This window comes from Pteropus vampyrus, unplaced genomic scaffold (assembly GCF_000151845.1).
Source record: "Pteropus vampyrus isolate Shadow unplaced genomic scaffold, Pvam_2.0 Scaffold390, whole genome shotgun sequence".
Taxonomy (NCBI): Eukaryota; Metazoa; Chordata; class Mammalia; order Chiroptera; family Pteropodidae; genus Pteropus; species Pteropus vampyrus.
In genome coordinates this window covers 1,699,389-1,725,172 of record NW_011889171.1, presented here as the reverse complement: position 1 = coordinate 1,725,172, position 25,784 = coordinate 1,699,389, and the positions used below count along the sequence as shown (strand labels likewise).

Sequence of the window (25,784 nt, the reverse complement as noted above, 5' to 3'; positions counted from 1 at the left end):
TATTATACAAAATCCATTTTTATGTTTCTAGGCAAAACGACCTGCAAAACTTGTTAAGAAACATTTGTTAGGTACAACCTTGGCTGGGCCCTTGTGGAAACTCTAATTTGAATGGACCACAAGGTCATTCAATGTATTGATTTCTTTTATTAAAAGACCTAGTCTGGTTATTTTTGGCAGTTACTGCTAATAGCTAACTACTTCCTGTAGTAAGAGTAAGAGATGACTGTAAACATGTTTTCTCGATATGTAAAACAGAAGTCATCTTAGTTTTTGTTGGAAGTCAGAATAGAGCTAATCTAGTCCAATCTCTTCATTTTACAGATGAGAACACTGATGCCCAGAGAGAAGGGATCTTCCATGGTCCTCACTTCCAAATGAGCTCCATAACTTATGGTCACTGTTATGAGCCTTGGGCAGGATGAGAAATCGCTGAGTCTAACGTCTTCATTTTAGAGACGGCAAGGCAGATGCAAACAGGGAGAAATACCTGCCCAAAGTCCCTTGGAACTCATTAATTCTAACCTAGGTTTCTTTCCTCTGACCAAATAGCCTCCCCCAGACTAACTGCCTGATAACTAAGCTGAATCTTATTCATTTCTAAATTCTTAGTACCTAGCACATTGCCCAGCACATGGATGAATAAATGCACATACGAATATTAAAATACTATAAAAAGCTTACTTTGCAATTAAATGATTTAAATTCTCAAACAGTCTTCCAGTTAAAAGTAAATCAGCAATTTGGTAATACTGTGAAATGTTTCTACTTTAGGTAGTTGCCTCCTTAGGACAAATAAATACATCACTGGCTATATTACATAAGCTCTTAAGTCAGGCTGATTTACTTTCCAATTCCGTCTCAGTCATTTAGTAGCTATGTGATCTTGCACACATAAATCAATCATTTTGTCCGCTTCTTCCCCTATAAAATTAAGATAATAATGCAACCTATCTCATGGAACTCACATGAGAATTTAGTGAAATCATACATGTAACTTGGCACACAGTAGCTATTCAGTAACTATGAATTTTCTCTTTTTATGTAATGGTCTACCTAATAAATGTTGAAAACTAGCAGTGAATTGTTTACTTGTTGCTAACGGTAAACTAAAAGTGTGGCCATTAGGAAAGAGAGTTAAAGTCCAAAGAACCGTCAAGCAGAAATCACCGTGGGATTGATATAAAAAATAGCTAGCACATTCAAATGTCAGTAAACCTCCTTTGCTTAAATAAAAGCATGCCAAGATTTAGCCACAGTATTTACAAAAAAAAAAAAAAAAAAGTTGTTTAATCTAATCATTAGGGTTTAAAAGAAAAGAGACTCTGGAAATCAGTGTGCTTAGATCATTCTGGCTCTTTTCCCTCTGAGATAAGGTGAGCGTGTTTGTTGCTACAGGAATGTGTTTTCCATAGATCTCAGATATACGACCTCAAGAGTCCTGTTAACTGATTTCTGCCATAATAATCAGTGCGTTGACCAAAAGTTTTCTTATTAAAAATAAAACAAACTATACTTACCTGGAGGTAGATTTCCAGAATCTTCTTAGATAATCCTAGATAGTTAACACAAGTAACCTAAGACCAGCATCCACTACCCCTAGGGTTTGGATGCTGTAAAGACTTAGAGTAATTAGCAAATGTGGTCTTGCTAAAGACCCACTCCTATAATTTAACACAAATGAGAAAAAACCCTCTGACATTCAAACCACTTTGCTGTCATTATAGAAAATATGAAACTATATCACTGTCTCTTAGGAGGACAGCTATTGAGAAATGATTTTCTTAGTCACAAATCACATTAGTCACAAACGTAATTAATGTGTAAGTAGGGGTACCCTTTTGTGTATACCATGACGGATTCCTTAAGTATATTGTACTCTATTCTAAGCTTAATATTAGAAAGGACTAGTTCTCCATTTACCTTAATTATCATAATTACAATTTATCATATACTTATGTCACTTTAGGTGGTGCTTGCAAAGGCTGTACTAATATTAAACTAAGTGCATGCCCATATGAGAAAACATAGCCATACTGAAAACAGCAGAGAAGCTTATGATAAATGACTGTAAGATAAAATAGCTGTCTTGGAATTTTTCACATTTATTCTTTTAACTCCAATTTTTTTCTGCCACCCACTCCTCACAACACTTTCCCCAAAATAAAACCAAAGGAAAACATTTGGGTGACATACAAAAAGACGATATTTATTTTATTCAACTTTCCTATAAGAAGTTAAACAAAATGAGCCCTAATTGAAGGCATTACCAAAAATGTTCTTAACATTGTTTCACATATCCCTTTAGAGCCCAGAAGAAGAAAACAATATGAATGAAAGAATAAGAATGAGCATTCTTATAGCAGGGTCATTTAGGTATAAGGAGAAAAAAGTCTGTATAGATTAGACATAAAATAGTAAACGGACCTACTAGTTTCCTACAGGTGATGAAAATCCCACTAATGTATTAAAGACTCGGAGAGTTCCCAAGACCTGGGGATCACTTTTCAGCAATTATAAAACAGCCATAGCTACTCCCATGACTTACTGCCTCACTTCCCCTTAACTATTTTACTGCTAAAAGAGGAGGATGGAAACAAATACAATTTCCCCACTCCCAGTCTGCATGACTGTCAGCATCAGTAGTTCCTTGGGTAATGAGATTATCAAAGCATCCCCCCCCTCACACACACATACACACTCATTGCCATCTAAATAGGGTAACAGGAAAAATGGCCTTGGGTGAAGCATTCAGGTGTTTTGCTTCCCAGAATTATAAAACACCTGGCTAGGAAGTAACCTCATTCCTACAAATGAAAATTAAATTTTCTTTTTAGAGAACAGAACAAAGTGGAACATCCACTATACCTGTCTCGATCTGACCTCAAAAATAAAAGTGCGGGGAGGCAGCACCTTGATATCTATGTACCCTTGCTGTGAACCCCAATTTCCTCAGAAAAGTTGGGGCACAGTGCTCCCCTGCAGTGCGAGGAGGTTGCCACTTTTGCCCAAACCTGAGAAGAGCAGGGATCTCCCTTCCCCAAGAGCAGGAATTTCAGGGAGTATCATCTTATTAATACAAATGGGTAAATGTTTGGAGAACTGGTGATACAAATTTCTCAAGTTCCTACCAGTCATCCAAGTCTATATCTGTAAGGAGAGAATCTTGGGGGTGGAGTGGTAGATCTTATTTTCATACTTCTTTAAATTTGGAGGAAGTAAGAGTAGGGGAAATACATATGTTGTGAGGATGGGTGAGAATGGAACCCAAACATATGCAAAAAACACATACAAACATTGGAGCCCTGGATACTGGCTATCAATATAAGACACAAAACCTACTAATAACTATTTGTGGCAGTAGGGAGAAAGAGGAAAAGATATAACTACTCTTTATATCAAGCAAATAGCAAAGTTCTAAGTGAAGATAATACCTCCTTTCTGTTTAGAAAATATGTAGAGAAATAGTAAGTGCTGAAAATATTCAAATAAAAGCAAACTCACAAAAAAAAGTTACAAAATATACAAGAATTCATCACTGTTTCTTAGTCTACTCACACTTTACCTGAGCTGCAACTCACTCCCTGCTCCCCTAGATATTCTGAGCAGATTTATATTCTAATATATAATGAAAGGTGAAAGACTACAGTGAGGGAGAATGTAAAATGGGATATTAGTGTGGGAATTGGGGAGTTGAAAGGTCTGAAGAATGACTTGTGGAGAAAAATAAAGTGGTAAGAACTGAGGAGTCCCAATCAGAATTGTCAACCATTTGAGAGAGTCGGTGCCTCACACCTGGGTGCCTAGTACAATCTGGATACATAGTAAATACTTGATTTGAGTAACAGAAGTAAAGAAAAAACAATGTATCATTAGAGACTGCATGGTTCAAAGTCTAATACCCAATAAGTCATTCTGTCTTTGCTGCCTTCGAAGGCCTAGAAATCTAACTATGGGTGGTGAACACACATTGAAATGTATATATGGCATACTGTTGAATTGTACACTTGAAACTTATTGGATTTTATTGATCAATGTCACCTCAATAATTTTTAATTAAAAAAAAGAGAAGACAAAAAAAAAATGCCTGCAATGGCTTTGAAAGGTCTTGGCAAAAAGAAGCTGCCTCTTTTTCTGTAGTTATCATCATGGCCACCACTGATGTCTGGGCCTTTCAAAGCAGAGGAAAATGCTGCTGAAGAGATGATGATTCAGACTCTTAAGTTTTAACAGCCACAAACATTACTTAGTGGGATTCCAAACAACAGATTTTGTCAATTTTGTTTGCTAGATGTTCTCTGTGACTCAAGTTTGGCATTAGCATTTACACCCAAAATGAGTTCCCCCACAAATAAAATTTGTTGGTATTATATGACACAAAGAATACAAAGCAGACACAGATCACTCAGGAAGTTGTCACAACTCTTAAGATTAAACTCTACTGTGATCATCACCTTTTGCTTTGTCCCCTAGTTTGAAGCCTTCGTAAAAGATATCTGCTTTTAAAATTCAGTGAGAATGACTCCACTCTCTTCTCCAGAGTGCCATTAGTTTTGTTTTTTTGGTGCATGACTCAACATAAAGACCTGTGATTCTTATGAGCTGCCTGTTTTTAAATGGTCCAGTAGTTTCAGTTTCCATTTAATAAATTCCCAGTTAACAAATGGAGAATGGGATCAATCTTCACAAGGTCACATTGAAGGTTCAAATAAATTATCCCCATCACTGAGAGGCTCTCTTCAGGTTTTCTATCAGCACTACAGAGTCAGTTTCTTCTTTGGTTTGCTTCTCATAGATGTCATATTTCTTCCAGTGCTAGAAGAAAGAAAAATACAAGTATACAATTATTTTTCTAAATAATATTCTTTCCCTGAGTTCTCACAGCCAATGCTTATTTTTAGGTTTGCATGCATTGAACCATAAGTGTATGTTTCTTGTTATTTTTTTCTTTTTTTGAACTAAGAATTCTCATATATTTGAATACTTAATGATATAAAACAATCAGGAATTAACTCTAAAGAGGAAAAAAGCATGGGATTGTTATGTGACATTTAATGACTATCTTAAGAGATAAACACATTGTGACATCTCCAAAATTGAAAAGTCTTTTGAAGAATAAACGGTGGCATACTTTTCTTACTTTGACTATTTTTACCTTTATTTTCTTACTACTCAAATTTGACCATTGCTCCAGAGATATAAGAGGTTCAAAAAGTCAACCAGCATCTAGGTAAATGACAATATAAAATATCCCAAAAGTCTAGTGCAGCTAAAACTTTTGAAAGACCCTATATTAACAGCTTCATGTAACACCATTTACTAGAACAGGGAATTATGCATAAGTTCATCTCGAATTCAATTTAAGTGTACCTCTTCTGGTGAAAGCCAATATTCTGGTCCTTGCTTTCTTTACTTATAAAAAAGGAAAACGGTAAAACCTGAGCTCAGTCCCCTCATTTGTAAAATGAAGTTATTAGAAGAAACCAGGGGTTGGCAAACTATGACCTAAGGGCAAAATCCAGGAGGCTGCTTGTTTTTGTAAATAAAGTTTCACTGAAACACAGCCACATCCACTTGTTTCTGTATTGTCTATGGCTGCTTCCATACTACAACAGCAGAGTTGAGTTGAGTTGTGACAAAGACCAAGTGGCTTGCTAAGCCAAAAATATTTATAGTTGGCCCTCTGTATGTGCAAGTTTCACATCCATGGATTCAATCAACCACAGATCAAAAACAGTATTTTTGATCTGAGATTGGGACTCCGCAGATGCAGAGGGCCAACTGTATGCATTGTTTTATGCCATGTTATATAAGGGACTTGAGTATCCCTGGATTTTGATATCCGCAGAGGTCACTAGAACCAATGTCCCATGGATACAGAAGTATCTGGCCCTTTACAGAAAAACTTTGTCAACGCCTGCACTAGATTATTCTAAGCTCCTTTTCAGCTGATGGTTTGTGGTTCTATAAGCCTAGGAAAGGAAATGGAAAGGAAAAAAAAAAAACAGAAACAAGAGCAACAATGGCTACTCAGCTGTCTCAGGTTGAGCAACTGGAGATGGACTGAGCAAGTCAGGAGCAACCAGGCTTAGAAAGCCTATGGAAGGATGAGTTGGGAAACACTGCTTAAAACGTTCAAATTACTCTAAATAAATTACTTAACCCTGATACTCCTAATAGAATGCTAAAATAATAAATACTGACAATTCCAAGTGCTGACAAGGATCCAGGGTAACTGGATCTCTCATATATTGCTGATGAAAATGTAAAATAGTACAGCCACTATGGAAAACTGTCTCATGGTTTCTTATAAAACAAAACATACACCTACTGCATGACCCAGAAATCCCACTCCCATGTATTTACCCAAGAGAAATATGTACACACAAAGACCTCTACATGAATATTTTTTTAATATTTATACTTTTTTTTAAAATTAGAGTTGACATTCGATATTATTTTATATTAGTTTCAGGTATACAGCATAGTTGTTAGACATTTCTATAATTTACAGTGATCTCCCTGTTAGTCTAGTGCCCACCTAGCACTATACATAGTTATTACAGTATTATTGACTACATTCCCTATGCTGTACTTCTCTGCATGAATGTTTTAGCAGCTTTATTTATAAAATCCAAAAACTGGAGACAATCTTGATGTCCCTGAATAAGTCAATTGTTAAATAAACCATGACACAGCCCTATCATGGAATACTACTCAGTAATAAAAATAAAATAAAATAAAAAAAGAACTATTTATACATGCAACAACATGGATGTCTCTTAAATGCATTATTCCAAGAAAAAAGGAAGACTCAAAAACTCTGTGTACTGTATGATTCTATTTACATAACATCCTGGAAAAGGCAAAACTTTATGGAGAGAAAACATATTAGTGATTGCAAGAGTATAGGGTCAGGGGGTGGGGGACTGACTGTAAAGGAGCACAAGGGAGCTAATTGAAATGTTCTATATCTTGATTAGAGTGGTGGCTATAAAATTACATACATTTGCTAAAACTCTTCTAACTATACACTTAAAAACAATCTGAAAAAATTATATAATCTTGAAATAATGGCTTATGCAATACATGTCACTAAGACAACTGGCTAAGTATTTGAAAAATAAAGTTAAACCCTACCTCACAGCCTACATGGATAAATTCCACTCATAAAAAATAAAAAAAAAAATATTTGACTGCATAAAAAAGAAAAAACCTTTTGTACATCATTAATCACCTTAAATATAATACAAAAGCAAACACAGATGACAAGCCAAAGGATTAATATCTGATATATAAAAAGAGCTTTATAAATCACTAAGATAGAGATGACTATCGCAGGGAAAAAAATTGACAATGAACACAAATTGCACAGAATTAATTCAAGCCAATGAACATAGGAAACAATATATAAGTTGATATGTAAAAATAAAACATGTCCTTTCCTCATCTATCAAATTGGTGAGAATTTTAAAAATTAGATACATTCAGACAAAAGCATGCCAAAGCAACAATTCAGACATACTGCTGGTAGGTATATAAATTGGTAGCATCTAGTTGTAGTCTATGCTTCTTGTGAAAAGTTTAAGTATGTGTATTCTAGTGTTCCCATTTCCTTAATATGAAGGAATCAGACCCTACATATGTAACTAGAGTGTTTAACAGCATACGTTGTATATTTTTATACACCAGTAAAATAGATCTACTTCATTTTCTTTACCCACTGCATAAAATTTCATTGCATGAATGTACTATAACTTATTTAACTAGCATCCTTAATATAATAGGACATATATTTTATGGATGATGATTTGTCAGTATCAATAAAAGTGTTTAAAATGCATATAATCACTTTTGATCCAGCAATCTTATTTGTAACAATTTATCCCAAGAAAGTAATAAAATATATATGCTAATATTAGCTATGAAATGATGACTATAATAATGAAATTTAGAATTTATCTAAATGTCCAATAATAGGGACTTGGTTAAGAACACTATGACATATATACACAATGGAATACTATTTAGCCATTAAAAAGTATATTATATGACCAGGGTCAGCCAACTTTTTCTGTAAATTGCCAGATAATAAATATTTTCAGCTTTGAGGGCCATATAGTATCTGTCCCAATAACTCTGCTGCTGGCATGAAAACAGCCACAGATAATATATAAATAAATAAATGTGGCTGTGTTCTAACAAAATTTTATTTATAGACACTGAAATTTGAATTTCATATAATTTTCACATGCTATGACATAGTATTCTTTAGGTTTTTTCAACTATTTAAAAATATGAACACCATTCTTAGTTTGCAGGCTCTACACAAACAAGCAGCAAGCAGGATTTAGACTGTGGTCTGTTATTTACAGAGAACTCCTGGGAGGAAGATTCTGGTTGGCAGCACAGTTTTTTAATCTCCCCAAATGCAACCATAAAAACCACAAGTAGAAAAGATAAGTAGGAAAGCAAAAACAAACTCCATGGACACGATCTACAACAAAACAAAGTGAAAATGATTCTTCCATTAACCCTGAAATATGAGTGGATGGGGACAAATTAGAGATAGCTACAAGAGCAAAATGGTATCAGCTATGGAAAAGTCTGCAGTGAGAATCAGCATGGCATCTAATAGATCTGAGGAGTGTAAAATAACTCATTCAAACCTCAGCAAGCTCATTTATGAACAACTGAGACTGGCAGGGGTGAGTGACTGAGTTCCCTTAAGGAGTCTATGGTATAGCTGTGATCACCTGGGCCCCATGAATTCTCAAAACCATCCAAAGCTTCTTTCCAGAGTGAAGTCCCACTCTGAGGAGAAACTGGTTGAAATAGATTCCACATTGGCCAGGAAAGGGACAAAAGAAACAAAATAGAAAATCCAGATAAAAGTAGAGGAAGCAGAAAGGAATTAACTGTAATTTTGAACATTCTCAAAAACAACAGAAGATGGAACTTTACAGCCAAGAAGTTAGGGGGAAAAAAAAATCTACCCTAAAACAAGCCTAAACCTTCATGGAAACTAATTTCATGTAGAAAGAAGCAACGGAATATCCTTACAGAATTAAAACATGCCAAAAAGATATGTCCACCAAAAATAATAAAAATTAAAATCTAATATTATAAAACTTTATAAAATATATTAAGAAAAAGTTATATGATATAAAATGTATATGATATGGAAAATATGAAAATTCAGAGTATGACTAACTCAGAAATGACATGATAAAACTCAGGAAAGAATTACCAGTAAAAGAAAATAATCATTTCAGAAATGAAAACAAAGCTAAATGGAACACAGGAGCAAATAAACACAATAGATAATACCTTAAGAGAAATAGAAGATAAAGGGATGACTTTTTTAATAAAAAAGAAATAAAGGTAGATGAAGATTATTTAAAATTATTCAAGAGGATTTGACAAATACTGAAGACAGGCAAGAAAATATGGGAACAGGTACATTTCTCCATCAGGAAGGACACTGGTATTAAGGGAAAATATAACTACCAGGCCTTCCGGTGCTTTGAAGAAACCTCAGACACTTCTGGCCAAGTGTCTGCGATTTCATATTGTTGGAGCAGTCATTGTAACTCTGGGGGTTGCAGCATTCTATAAGTTTGCTGTGGCTGAACCAAGGAAGAAGGCATATGCAGATTTCTACAGAAATTATGATTCCATGAAAGATTTTGAGGAGATGAGGAAGTATCTTTCAGAGGCAAAGTGATTTTGGAATGCAAAGAATTTCTTTGAGTTGACTTCCATGGAAGTTTGTTATTGACCTGTGTTCTTGAACTATGAAACATGAATATTTGGACTAAGTAATAGTTTCTCTTGATAAATAAACAATTTAAAAAAAGGAAAAGGGAACAGAATAACTAAAATCTATCAGTGAAGAAATTTTTACAGAAATTTAAAAAAAGATCTGAAATTACATACTGAAAGGGCATACCATATACCTTGGGAAATCAACCCAGAATGACTAACTATAGCAAGACAAATTCTAATAAAATTACTGGACTTTGACAAAAAAAATATTTTGACAACCAGGCAAAAGACACCAAATGTTTTAATGCAGATCGAAAGTTATTTTATCAGCAGACTTCAACATTTTATGCCAGAAGAAAATGGATGACATATTTAAGATACCCAACACAAGAACGTGTGAGCCTTGGATTTCATATCTAGCTAAAATGATTTTCAATTATTAATGTATCAAACTCCATCAACGTATAAATAATTTAGGAAATATTGATCCCATGAATCCTTCTTGAGAAAACTTTTAGAGCTTCAAACAACCAAATGACTGGAGAGACATAAAGGCCAGTAGTGAGCATCAAATACATACCCACACAGAATTAAGCCTAAATGAGGGCTATAAGGGAGACGATATAGTATATAATGGCCTTATGCATTGACAATGTACTGGACAATTTTAAAAAAGGGGAGAAAATGGAGAACAAATGGAAAAATCGCTCTTTTGAATAATCATTAAACATTATAATTTGTCAGAAGTTCAGAAATTCCTTTAGTTTCATCTATTTCTTTCCTATCTGTTAAATTCAAATAAAATAAAAGAATATTATTTAAAACATATTATGTACTATGATTGCTTAAAAGTGTGGAGAGGCAAATCAGGATGTCTGGTTTCAGATCCGAATTCTGATACTCGTTCATTAAGTTTGGATTCTAACTCTGTTATGTACCAGCAGTACAATCTTGAGCAAGTCACACATAATCCCTCTAGTGCCTCATCTTCTTCATCTGTATAATGAAGATAATACTTCTTGCAGGATGGGGACAAATCGATGAGGGAAGTGCTTAGAAAAGTGTCTGATAATAGTAAAAGTTCGGTCAGTATGAACTATTATTACTGTTGTTATTGTTATTATTCCATTTACCAGTAAAAATATTTCCATTTCTCTATGTTGTTCACGTAACATTAAATATGGTTATTTCTGGGTGATAGGATTAAGATTGATTTTCTTCTCTTTTGATTATTTCTAATTTCTCTACAACAAATATATATTGCTTTTAAAACACTTTAATTTTAAAAAATGTACCCTGAGCCACTTTCATTGGTTTCTGTCATGAGACCCAATGCTTGGCTGTGTTGGACAGGAAAAAAGCTATCTGTTTTAATGAAGTGAACACTGTAGCAAAAATGGCTTCTAAGAATACATTCAATTTTTCAATTGCGTTTTTTCATTTCTGAAACTTGGATTGCTCTCATTTTTACCCATCATCAGCATCATGGCCTTTTCCCAAGCACTGCTTCTATGACTATGGCCATGTAAGGTAAAAGGAACAAATGGAAAGGCTCTAACCTATTCTTCAATTTTGTGAATTATATGTTAGCCTAATTTTAAAATTACTTGTAGAAAATAAATAAATCTACAAAATTACCAGTCCATAATTCAACTCTTACACTGCCAATTTTTTAAACAAGATAATCAACAACAGAATAATGGTCAAAGATGAAAAACATCATAGATGAAGAAACTCAGTGTTCAGGAGGCTAACACAACTGACTTTTATTTGTTAGCCATCTAATCCTGGAAAAATAGCGTGCTATACAGGCTGTTATATTTTAAAGAAATAAACAAATTTCAGGTATAATGGAACATCAAGTCTCAATTTAAGAGTACTTTCAAGATTTGCTTATTTCCCACAGTGAATATTCCATAGAAGTGAAGTGGATTCCATGCACCTAAACACCACACAAAACATTGGCCTTTTGTATACAAGTCAATCAATTACATACCCGTCTTCTTCAGATCAATATTCACAACAGAAAGTTGTACAATATGAATTGTAGATCCCTATGCCTTAAAATCATTGCAGCTTCAAAAAGAACTATTTGAATGTGGTGTGGCAGGGACTAACTTGGTGCCATTTGAGGTGGCTAATAATCCAACTCCTCACTTTAAAAATTGATAATTAAGGGGAAAGAATTAAACATGTATCCTGCCTTCCTAGCAGAAACTGAATTTCAGAACAACCGACGAACCTAGTTTTTTTTTAATTTTTTTTTATTAGTTTCAGGTATACAGTACATTGGTTAGACATTTATATACTTTACGTAGCGTTCCCCCCAATTACTCTATCACCCATCTGGCTCTAGACACAGCCATTACTATTCTATTGACTATATTCCCTATGCTGTTCTTTGCATTCCTGTGACTATTCTGTAACTACTAAATCATACTTCTTCATCTCTTCACCTTTTTCTTACAGCCTCCCAACCCCCTTTCCTCTGGCAGTCACCAGATTGTCCTCTGTATCTGTGAGTCTGTTCTCATTTAGTTTCAAAGAACCTAGTCTTTGGCTGGAAGAAGTACTGTATCAAAAAAAAAGCCATCTTATAAATGCAGATTAAATGATAGATAAGAAAAATCATCATTTTACATCCTTTAATGAAATTAGTGATCCGAGCAAGGATACCAACTGGCATAAAAAGCATTAGCTGAAGAGTTGATGGTGTGCTAACATAATCCCACACAGATTATCTGAAGGTGACAAGTGGGGAAATAAGTATAGATGGCAGGAGGGAATATACTGTTATCACTTTAAATACAGTGGTCAATCTTAGCCTTACTAACAGCAGAACAACCAGATATTATCTGTTTCTTGACAATTGGGGTAGTTAGAAAAAATTTAAATATGAACTGAGTATTAGATGATATTAAAAAATGAATAATTTTTAAACCGTCATATGCTATTTTCACCATATAGGAAAGCGTTCTTAGTTTCTAAATAGATATATTTTAGTAAAAAAAAAATCAGCAGTATTTGGAAGTCGACTCCAAGTTAAACAGCTGCTTTCCAATCAGGAATGCAAAATTGGCACAGTACTGAAAATATAATTGGTTTCCAAGAAGCAGGGGAAGAATAGATAATTTTTTATGGATGAAAAAGAAATGCAGATGTAAAGGAGGAGCAATTCCCTGTGTGCACCCCCTACACACACTATGGCCAGTAGCCCAATTAGTCACAGAGAACAGGCAAACAGCAAAGTAACAGGAAGAAATGCTGTTGGCCAAAATGTTACTACAGCAATGAACAAAACATTGTCAAAACACTAGAAATCTTAAGGAAAACTATACAGAAGATTTTTTTTTCTGGCCACACCTAAATGAGGTTTTTTAAGGACCACTACTGATGGTGTAATGTGAAAGAAGAAAGTGTTTAGAATGGGCAAGGATTATTTCTTTGGCTTGTGAGTCAGTAACTTGAGCTAAAATGGCTTCTAGTTCAGGTTCTGCAATTATCTCTCTATGTACTAGCCCTTCAGAAATTTTTCTGTGGCCCCCAATGTCTCTATCTCTCAAGTGAGTATGACTAGAATCTAGAGTTCTGAAAATTTATAAAAGTAAAGAAATATAATTAATCATGTAAACCTCCACCTCATTAGATGACCTCTAAGGCCATGGTCATTCTATAATTCAATTCTAGAAGTAAAAGATTAGTTTTTCTGCTGCATACACAGTTCAATTTGGGAGGATTACTGCCATGTAGAAAAAGAGAATTGTTCATTTGGTTAAAAAGGAAACATGAAAATTTGTTCTATTACCCTTTCCCCTGTCTGGGATTTTTATTATACTTTTAGTTTGAAACACTGATTTTATTTAATGGTCTGCAACCATCACAAACAAAAACATTGTATGCTTTTAGTAGTGCATTTTGTCAGTGTATCCGCCTCACTAAATTATAGAATTATCTGACTCATTGGGACAATGTATTATCCTCTAGACAGCAAATTGAAAAAAAAGCAATTTTCCCATCTCTGAGAAAGATAATTGATCTGATTGTGCTGCCAATGTTACCATCATTCACTCTATTACCCAGGCTTGAAACCTTGAAATTATTTTTTACTCTCTCTACCTTTCATTACCCACACAGGGTCACCAAGTCTAATAATGAGTTTCCTTTAATAATGTCTCTTGTATCAATTTACTCTGCTACCACCCAAGTTCAAGTCCCTGTTATCTCTCAGACCTAGATGACGACAATGTTCTCTTTCTCCTTAATAACTTGTATGGGTTTCTTTTTATCATAAAAGTAATACATGCTCATTTTAGGCAATTTGGAAATTGCAGAAAGGTAGAGAGAGAATGTCAATTATCCATAATCCTTCTACCCAGAGATGACCATTTTAATCCATTTACTGCCACTCATTGTTCTATGTATATATTCATTCATTTTTTTTACAAAATTAGGATTGTCACATACTACGCATTTATGACATGTTTCTTACTTTCACATCATAAATATTTTACTGTGACATTAAATGCTTTGAAAACCTTTTTTAAACTAATTTTTGATTGTTGATGTTTAATTGTTTTCTAATTTTTCATGTTAGAAATAAATGCTGCATTGACCATCCTTGTGCTATTATTGTTTCTTTAAAATAGATTCCTAAAATAATAATTACAAGATCAAAGATTCTTGTTACATTTTATCAAGCTGCTCTCCAACCAGAATTATATACCATTTTACACCCCCCTCACACACACCGGCAATGCATGAAAAGTGCCAGTTCCCCACCCACTTACTAACACTGGATACTATCATATGTATATTAGTGAGTCCAAAGATGTTTTCACAGATATCAGGCATTTGTACCATGGTACTTTGTCTGGTCTCCATTCTGCTAACAGGGGTAGCAAACTCAAATGCATTTCGGGGGTTTGGCATGTTAGGTCAACATGTGAAATCACAGTGGGAATTGGGAATGTTAGGATCTGAGATAAAATGAAGTGTCTGTGCCCTGCTTATGATTTGAAATAAAAAATTTTAAATAAACCACATTGTCCAAACAAAACATCTGTGGAACAAATGCAGGACCAGGTTCCCAGTTTGCTATCATGCCAGTGCTTCCCCTCTCTAATCCGTTCCCTTCGGACTATTGTCAGAATGATATCCCTAATACCTTCTCATATAAGGCCAGCCATAATGTGACCTCACATCTTTTTCTCAGAACACCCATACCCCAACCTTCTACTGCTATCACAAAGAAGAACACTTTGAAGAGAGTGAGGTTCTTGTGAACAAGCATTCTACCTTATAAGAGGTAATGCAGCATAGTGGAAAGAGGGAATTCTGGGATCAGACAGTGCTGGGTCAAAACCCACCTAGTAGCTCTGTGATCTCAATAAAGTTACTTAACCTCAGTGAGGCTCCATTCCCTCATCTGTAAAATGGTACTAACAGCACCTATACCACATAGTGGTTATTAAGATTTGATAAGGGAATATAAGCAAAGCACTTCGTACACTGCCTGGCACAGAGTAGACTTTCAATTGCTCTTTAGTGTTGTTTTTTGAGTACTTTCACAATTCCCAACCTCCAGGATTTATCATAGTAGCTGGTAAAGTGAAGAAAGAAGACAGGGTTAACCCTAAGACAAATATCCATAACAGTGATTTTCAAAAAGTCTGGTCCACAGACTATCTTGCCAGGATAGGAACCGTCTGTGGGCCCCTGTGAAATATGCAGACTCCTGGGCCCCAGGCCAGACCTGCTAAATCAGAATTTCTGGAGCTAAGGTCCAGTATTCTATATTTTTACAAGTATTCCAGTTGATTGTGATTCAACTAAAGTTATAGTATACTATATCCTTCTCAGGTAGCCGACTTCTTCCTAGTTGTACCCTAACCCCCAGAATCTGACAGAGATACCCACTGTCTCTAACCATGACTTGGTGAAAAAGTGATCCAGATGAATTGTCCTTGGCTAGTATGTCAGTTTTTCTACCTTCCTTCCCTAGCCATATCATCACTGCCACTGTGAACCACTCATTATTACAAGAATTGTTTGGAGCCTAAAGATGAATGGACAGTATTATCAATAGTAATACTAATCACTAACACTTACTAAGCACCTATACAATGTGTCAGGCACGCTAAGCAGTTTTTATGTATTAAATGAATATAATCCGCATAACAATACTATGAGACAGGTGTTATCATTACATGCAGTTTACAAATGGAGAAACTGAGGCACAAAGAGGTTGAGGAAGTTACCTAAGGTCAAACAGATGGTAAATGACACAGCAGAGATTTGAATCCAGACAATCCGACTTCAGAGCCCAGGCTCTGAATATTATCTACATAGTAGATAATATTATCATATTATCTACTATGCTGAACTACTTCCATAAATTAACTGTCCTATACCTATTATTACTCATTTAAGATATATATAATAATATTGATATTTATTTCATTTAATGTCTTTATCATTCTATTTGGGTGAATGTATTTATCAGAGAAACTTCAAACTCCTTTGTTCCCATAAAGTCTTAGGTTTCCTAGCCACAAATTCTAGCATGAGAGTCTGCAGCAAAATAAATGTAACGGGTTTGCTTTGCTTCCATGAATTCGGAGGTCAGCTTTCCAGGCAATAGCATGAACAAAATCTATTTCAATAGTTTAGACTATCTTTATATTTCCCCAAATTAAGTTGCAAAAATTAGCCAAGAGTCAGAAGCCCTGACTATTAGGCTAGTTTCATAACAGAGGCTCCGTCCCCCTCATGTTTAGATCAAATATATTCTTTACCCCACAGAGAGAATGAAGCCCAGTGATATGAGATGGACAAAGTGTTCTGGGGACTTCTTAAATGCTATACTTGGTCTTTGATACATTTTCAATGAGCTTTTCTTTAATCTTTAGATAAAATGTAGTTTCAGAGAACCAATTTTGAAATGAAATTTTGACACATGCTACAACATGGATGAACCTTGAAAACATAGTGAAAGAAGCCAGACACAAAGGGGCACAATATTGCAGGATTCTGCTTATAATGAGGTATCTAGAATAGGCAGATTCAGAGAGAAAGAAAGTAGAATAGAGATTACCAGGGCTGAGGATAATGGGGAGTTACTGGGCACAGTTTCTGTTTGGGATGATGAAAAATTCTAAAAATAGTGATGATTAACACCATTGAACTGTACAGTTAAAATGGTCAAAATGATAAATTTTATGTTATGCATATTTTACCAAAAATTGTTTTAAATCCCATAGCCTCAAAAAAATTTTTTTTTTAATCTCATGGAGTCAATGCTTACCAGGGTATCATCATTCTGGTCTCCAAACATTTCTTTAAAAATCTTCCCAGGATCAGGAATTGGAGGGAATATAATGATCTTGAGCCTTTAAGAAAACAGAGACATTTTTGATCAAATCTTCTACCAAACAGGAGCATCTATTAAAAGAAGGGTTGGACAAAAGACATGGCACATAAATCATCTTTAGTGATAGAGCGGTTGTGAAGAAATTTCTAAAGCAATCTGAGAAATCAATGTCCAAAGAGCATCAAGATGGGTAGAGCAAAAGAGCTCTTAGGATAAACAGACTACTTATATCTTATCATTTAAAATGTTTTGAGATATACCTGACAAAAATTGTATATATTTGAGGTATGCAACATGATGTTTTGATATATGTATACATTGTGAAATAATCACAATCAAGGTAATTAACATATCCATCATCTCATATAGTTATGATTGTGTGTGATACCCTATCATTTAAATAACAATAATGTTTTAGTTATCATAGACCAGATGGGAAGTTGCAGTTTATAATTTTGAAAATAATCTTCTGAGAACAGGGTACATTCCTATTTTTTCTTTTTTTTCTTTTTCTTACTTCTCAATTTTTAGACCCCTCCCTTAAATAAATCCCTAGATTAATGTATACAACTACCTATTTAACAGCTCTACTTGGATATCTAATAGGCGTCTCAAACTTATGTTCAAAACTGAAGTTCCCATCTTTACACTAAAGCTAGCTGTCCTCACAGTCTTCTCCACCTCAGTAAATGGCTCTAGCATTCACTCAGTTGCTGAAGCCAAAAATCTAAGAGTTATCCTTGAATAACCATTTTCCCCCACGCCTTCACAGAGAAGCAGCCATCAGCTAGTGCTATCAATTCTACCTTCAAAATATATCTCACATCAGACCATTTCTTACTACCTCCATTGCCAACCACATAACCTAGGCTACCCTTGTCTTCCCTACCCCTGCCAACACTGCAATGCCTCCTAAACTACCTGCTTCCATTCTTGCCCATTCTTCACTCAACAACTACAGTGATCTTTCATGACAGTAAATCAGATCACATCCTTCCCTTGCTTAAAACTCTTCAATGTCTCCCCATCATGCTTAGGATAAAATCTCAATTCCTCACAATGGCCTACATGATCTGACCCTGGGATCCTCTCCAGCCTCATCTCCTGTCACTCGCTCCCTTGCACACTCTGCTCCAACAAGACACAGGAAGATCATTCTAGCCTCGGAGCCTTTGAGCTTACTGTTCCCTTGGCCTGGAACATTATTTCTCTGAATATCTCACTCCTTTAAAGTCTCTCCTTACATGTCATTTTCTCAGAGAGGCCTTCCTTGGCCATCCTATATAGCATGAGTCTCATCTCACTTCCTAGCTTTTCTTCCCACAAACCCCCAAAGCTTTACTACACGCTATGTGAAGTCATAGTATTTATTGTTTGTTTAAAAAAAAAATATATATATATATATATATGCTCTGATATATATATATGACATAAATATAGACATAGATATATAGATAATCCCTCAAACTAGAACATAGATAGGGACTATGTCCTGTTCACTTCTGTAACGCCAGCAATTAGGATAGTGACTAGCACTCAAATGTATGTTGAACAACTATTAACATATGATAAAATATTGTTTCTGGGCCCAGCTAATAACTTTATTCCAACCACAGGTATTTACTGAAAGAGCAAATAATAGCAGAAGACCAGTCTCTATGGTGAGATAAAGTAAAGCATTTTCAAGGAATGAGTAACATATATCACAGACAATCTGGTGAAGTTCTCTTTCCTACAGCATTAAGTAACAACCTACTTTGCATTCATACCATATGGGTAATTTAATTATTAATGGTATCCATTTCTAACAATGGTCTCCAACAGTTACCAACTGCTGATAAATTAGGCACATGCAAAGAGAGCAGTGCCTGAGCATAGCTCTGGGAAACACATCCAACAATTTCCACACCAGAAAATGGGCACGATAATACTTCTTTGCCATGATATACCACCAAAAGTCAGTTATAGCCCAAATACTTCTAATGTACTGGGCAAACATAAAACACCTGTGCAAAGAGTAATAACCACAGTAACCAGGCTAACAGAAACTGTCAAACGTGCCTGGATAGCTGCCTTACCTTTTTAGATAAAGCAGAAGGGCTATGATTGCACCTGCAACAATTACTGGAATGATGAGTAACATGATTATGTAGAATGTGGGATTGGCCTTCTTACCTAGAAAATGGAAAGCAAACAGAAAGATATGAGAAATATAACTTTTAGAAATAAACCAAGCAATAGCTCTATTAGACTAATGAGGTCACAGATGTTTCTGCCCTCTACCCCAACCTATTTTCCAAAACTCTTCAATTATCCTATCTTCCGTTATCTTAATAGTAAAAAAAAAAAAAAAAAAAAAAAAAGCCCTGCTCTGGTGCCTAAAATTCCATGAGTGAATAAACATCTTAAGGATTATCTGAAACCAGGATATCTTAACTGGTTTTAGACACTATTAACAAAGATGTTATATCTGTTAAATACGTCATCTCATTAACAGTGACTATCATTTCCTATTGGTTACTTAATACAATTAGAACGCCTAAAATAATCCTAACAACTACCACTACTACTATTTTTAACTGAGCACCTACTATATGCCTGATACCATACTATGTGCTTTTATATGTTTTTATCTATGCTATAGAGATAGATATTTATCTCTCATTTATACAGTTGAGAAGGATAAGGCTCAGAGTGGTTCGCTGGCTTATCCAAAAGGGCTTAGTAAATGATGGATGGAGTCAGGCCTCAAATCCAGCACTGTCTAATTCTAAAACATTTCATTAACTGCCTTGCTACACCTAATACATAGAATGTCATAGGTCTATTTATTTGCTTATCTTTTCCTCTAGGGCATGAACATCTAGGAAGCATCATCAGAGCCTAGCATCATTGTGTCAGGCAGCCTCTAAGATGACCCCAAATGATCCCTGCCTCCTGATATTCACAACCTTGTGCAATCCTCTCCCCTTGAGGGTGGACCGACTGAACTAACTGACTCGTTTGTAAAGAACTGGATAGCAACAGTGATATCATTTCCAAAATCAGGTTATAAAAGACTGTGGTTTTCATGTTGGGTATTCTCTCATACATGCTTTCTTGCTTGGATCACTCACTTGGGGAAGCCAGCTACTGCCATGTCATGAGGTAGCCCTGTGCAAGGAACTGAGGGAGGCTTCTGTATTAATTTTCTAGAACTGCTGTAACAAATCACCACACACTGGTTGGCTTAAAAAAACAGAAATATATTCTCTCATAGTTCTGGAGGCTAAAAGTCTAAAATCAAGGTATCAACAGAGCCTCTGAAGGCACTAGAGAAGAATCCCTCCTTGCCTCTTCCTAGCTTCTGGTGGTTCCCAGGAATCTTTGCTGTTCCTTGGCTTGCAACTGCATCACTCCAATCTCTGCCTCTATCTTCACATGGTCTTCCCTGTGTGTCTGTGTGTCTGTTTCTGTATGTCTTCTCTTATTATAAGAATACTAGTCATTGGATTTAGGGTCTGCACTAAACCAGTATGATCTCATTTCAATTGATTACATCTGCAAAACCTCTATTTCCAAATAAGGTCACAGGAGTTAGGACTTGAACATATCTTTTGAGGGGATACAATTCAACCTGCTATAGCCTCCATCCAGCAGCCAGAGAGGAATTGTGGCTTTCCAGTGACCACATTAGTAGTGAGCTTGAGCTTGGAAGTTGATTCTCCAGCCCCAGTCAAGCCTTCAGATGAGACAGTAGTACCAGCTGACAGTTTGACTGTAACCTCAGGAGAGAACTTGAGCCAGAAGTACCTGCCTAGCTAAGCCATGCCCAGATTTATGAGCCACAGGAACTGTGAGATGGTAAATATGTATTTTTTAAGCCACTAAATTTGGGGGTAATTTGTTATACAACCATAGATAACTAATAAAACCATATTCAGCACATAGTTTGCTCAGTCTCTCAATTAATAGGGAACTGACTACCTTAACGACCTATCTCTCTGATTGTTAGACAGCTGTTAGAAAGTCCTTAAGTTGGTCCTATTTTGCTCCATGAAGCAACAAAAAAGATAGCCTATTCCCTCTTCTACCTGATAATACCTCAAATGTTGGAATTCAGCAATCATGACTCCTCAAGCTTACTTCATCAACTGTTACTCCCCAAATTTTGAGATTATTCAATACCCTGATTACCCTTTCAAGGATATATTCCAGTCTGCTGATGCAGCACATACAATGTGGTGCCCAGAATGAATACAGCACACTTCTGATGTGACCAGAACACTGCGCCCCAACCTGCAGCATTCCCTTGTTCTCGGTGCTGTACTATCACTGCTGCCTATGACTACATATGCCTTGGGGATGCTTAAGGGTCCAATATTGAGTCACTTTGAGTTTGCAGTCAAATAAAATCCTATACCCCAACCCACAACACACACATTCATAAAGCACAGATCTTTTCAATCCTATACTTGAGCCTGGCACATGGCTTATTCAGCCTCTCAATGTATAAATGAAACTGATTTTTTCAAACCTAGATACAGGTTTATGTCTATTAAATGCCATTAAGGGTCATTGTTCTACTCTTGATTCTGTCACCAGCATATAGGCTAGTCTTCTAAGCCTTGCATAATCTGCAGATTTAATTATGCCTGCCTTCTATATTTTTGTTCAGGTTGTTGAAAAAGATGGAGACAGAGCAGAAGAGAGGAAAACAGCATTTGGGTTGTGAATTTTTAGAACTGTATATTGCAAATTAATGCTGGGTGATATGACAGTAATTAAACAGAAAATAATTCAATTGTAATACTCTTTGATTGATATTAAGAATGCAGAACGGTCCTTTCTCCCCATCCTATGTTCTGCTTCAGCTTAGTTTCCATATATCAATGGTTTAAATTGTAATAAAATCCTCTTCTCTTACCTATACTCATCACTGGACTCCAATTACTCCAGAGTTTATCATCCTCGTAGCATAATTTATTTGTTTTGACTCTTATTCTGACTGTGTTCAAAGTATCAGGAAGAACACCAGGGACCCAGAAACAGATTGTACCCTTAGATATAAAATAAAAACACAAAAGGAATATTATCAGTTTTTTCTCTTTGCTTCTGAATCCTAAATATAATTATCTGCCAAATTCTGTATATGATTAAGACTTGGATTATAATCCAAGTTATCTGACTTTAATTCCTGAAAAAAAAATGGCAATAACACACAAAACAAAGTAGTTTGTTCTTCTCAAAGCAGTTCAAATTTAGGTTATGCTTGCCCTGCCCTACCCCCAATTATTCTTATGAGTTTAAGCCCAAATAGCTAAAATGAAATTTACTGACCTCCAGGTTTCCCTCAAATTCCAAATTATCACATTTAGGTTCTTCAACCTTGAAAATATAAAAAAAGAATAAATTCAAATTTAAAAAGGCCATACATACTTTACATTGTTCAACCATTTCTAACAAGGTTTCCTTTTATCCCATTAAAAGAGAACCAGGTGCAGTGAAAAAAGGTTGGTTTTTAAATAAATGGTTCTGAGTCAATTATATATCCATATGGGAAAAAGAATCTTGACCCCCACCTCACACTATTTACAAAGTTAATTCCAGATGGACTGAGGATCAATATGTGAAAGTTGAAATAAATGAACAAATAAATACATAAAGACAGCAAGCTTTTAGATGAAAAACACAGAACATCTTCATGACCTTGAAGTGGGAAAAGATTTCTTAAATAGGACCAAACAATATTAACCATAAAAGAAAAATTTTTATAAAGTCACCTATATTAAAATTAAAAACTTCAGTTTATCAAAACGTATCCTATTAAGGAAATTAAAAGACAAGGCATATAGTGAAAGAAGATATTTGCAATTTCTAACAAAGGACTTGTATACACATGTTATATAACATATATTTATATTTATACATAATACACACATATATACATATATCCTACAATTTAATAAGGAAAAGACAGAAAACCTAATTTAAAAACCAGGCAAAAGACTTGTATAGGCATTTTACAAGATGATATCCATATTGCCAATAAACATGAAAAAGTGTTCAACTTCATTAATCATCAGGGAAATGCAAATTAAATCCACAATATAACGATACACACATCTACCAGACAATACCAAGTGTTGGTGAGGGTGTGAAGGATCTAGCACTCTCAACTTCTATTCTTAATGGTGCAAATTAGCCCAACTACTTGGAAAAGTGGTATTATCCCCTATAGAGAATCAGATGTAACCCTGTGACCCATATATGCTCAAACTAAATGTATGCACATGTGCAACCAGAGGTAAGTATGCAAATGTTCATAAAAATTCTATTCATAAAAGTCTAAAATGGCAACTATCCAAATGTCCATTAATGGGAGAATGGATAAATCAAATGTGGTATATTGGCATGATGGAATGAATGTAATGAGAATGAACCATCTACAACCACAGGCAACAATATCAGTCAATCTCATAAACATAACACTGAATGAAAGAACACAGACACACAAAAAAGTAAATTCTCTATAATTCAATTATATGAAGTTTAAAAAGAGGCAACAAAACTAATCTATGGGATTATAAGTCAAGATAACAGTTGCTCTTTGGGAGGGTAGTGACCAAAGTCACGATGGTGTTTCTGGGGTGCTGGTTATATAAGTGAAAAATAATTTGTGAAATCACTTATGAAAAATTGTTGAACTCTATGTGATGATTTGTATAATTTTTCTATAGTACATTAATTGAAAGTTTAAAAAAAAGAAATAGAGAGACCGATCTTCCTTGTAGAGAATATATCAAAAATGACTGCGTTACATAAAAGGAAGTATAATGCAAAATTCTCCTCCACACAATTTAAATCATTTGCTGTCTGATATAAAGAGATAATCAGTTCCTGAAATGCAAATATTTCAAAACTGAGTAAAAATAATCAACACATGAAAATCTGTTACCTAATCTACTTCTGGCCAAGAGACACATGAAAAGATGTTCAACATCACTAATCATCGGGGAAATGCAAATCAAAACCACAATAAGATATCTCATACCTGTTCAAATGGCTATCATCAAAAAGATAAGAGATAACAAATGTTGGAGATGGTATGGAGAAAAGGGAACCCTTGTATACTGTTGGTGGGAAAGTAAATTGATGCAGCCATTATGGAAAACAGTATGAAGGTTCGTCAAAAAAGTTAAAATAGAACAACCATATTATACAGCAATCTTACTTTGGGGTATATATCTAAAGGAAATGAAATCAGGATCTCGATGAGATATCTGCATTTCCATATTCACTGCAGCATTATTCACGATAGCCAAGATATGGAAGCAACCTGAGTATCAATCAATAGATGAATGGACAAAGAAGAGGTGGCACATATATACCACAGAATATTATTCGGCCATGAGAAAGAAGGAAATTCTGTCATGTGTGACAATATGGATGAAACTTGAGGGCATTATGCTAGGTGAAATAAGTCAGACAGAGAAAGATACATTCTATATGATCTCACTTATATGTGGAATTTTAAAAAGTCAAATTCATAGAGGCAGAGAGTAGAAAGGTGGTTGCCAGAGGCTGAGGATAGGGAAAATGGGAAGATGTTGGTCAAAGGGTACAAACTTACACATATAAGTTCTGAGGAACTAATGTCCAATATGGTGATTGTAGTTAATAATACTGTATTATTTACTTGAAATACCAAAAAAGAAAAAAGAAAAAAGAAAGAAAAGGTTACTGTGTGAGGGAATGAATGTGTTAATTAACTTGAGTGTGGTTATCATTTCACAATGTATATGCATATTAAATCAACAAGTTGTATACCTTGAAAATAATCACATTGTATAAACTAAATATATACAATTTTAACTTGTCAATGATACCTCAACAAAGCTGGGAAAAATAGTCAGCTATCAAAGAGAGGTTTAAACATGGGTCATAGACCAGAACACATAACTATGAATTTTGGCATTCAATGTCATTCACTAAATGGTTTCTACAAGCATTTGTGAAGAGCTGAAAGGCCGACTGAATAGTGAAGGGCCATCCTATCAATACTTCATATAGGGGCAGAGAAAAAACCACTCAGGGGCTACTGTACCCCACTGCCGCCCATTTGGAATCAGAGGCCTGCTGAGAAGTCACAAGTGTCAACTAGTACTTGAGCAATCGGGTTGTAGGCTGATGTCCTCCTTCCCCTGGACCATCTCCTATATATAAATTTTTTTTTTAATATTCCAAAGTCAGCAAATCATTGTGTCAGTTGAAGGCTCTGGGAATTTGTTTAAATGTAAAGCCTCTTGGTTTATTCATCAGAGGCTCAGATACCTCTGTGGAAAAAGGAAAACAAGAGCACAGAGCACCAAGTAGACCATTTGCAGGGATGGGGTTGGTCAAGTAATTCCTTACTTTATGATTCTGTTATGAGCGACCTCTGACCACAGCCTCCATGTGATGGTACCAGTTCAAGTTCCAGCCTATTTCCCCCTCTTAACTAGAATACCAGGCAAAATAATTCCTCAAAAAGTTTAGCAAAAAGACAAAAAAAGGGTCTAACCAGCAGAGCTCAAGATCGGTGAGCACACATAAAGCTGATGACATTCTAGGGGAGGAAGCATCTGGTAACCATCAGCTAGGAGAGAGAACATTAAACTCAAGTGTA

General features: G+C 35.3%; 1 protein-coding gene across 1 annotated transcript in view; it reads right to left on the bottom strand.

The window, feature by feature from the left end:
- Positions 1–2,188: 2,188 nt before the first annotated feature.
- IL13RA1 (interleukin 13 receptor subunit alpha 1) overlaps positions 2,189–25,784 on the bottom strand; it is a 50,363-nt gene continuing 26,767 nt past the window's right edge. Inside the window, exons 7-11 of the mRNA XM_011380188.2 lie at positions 22,457–22,504; positions 22,044–22,176; positions 19,216–19,312; positions 17,072–17,156; positions 2,189–4,815 (exon numbers count right to left, since the gene is read on the bottom strand). Of these exons, the coding sequence (XP_011378490.1) occupies positions 4,723–4,815; positions 17,072–17,156; positions 19,216–19,312; positions 22,044–22,176; positions 22,457–22,504 (456 nt within the window). The 3' untranslated portion in view covers positions 2,189–4,722. The remainder of the gene's footprint in view (positions 4,816–17,071; positions 17,157–19,215; positions 19,313–22,043; positions 22,177–22,456; positions 22,505–25,784) is intronic.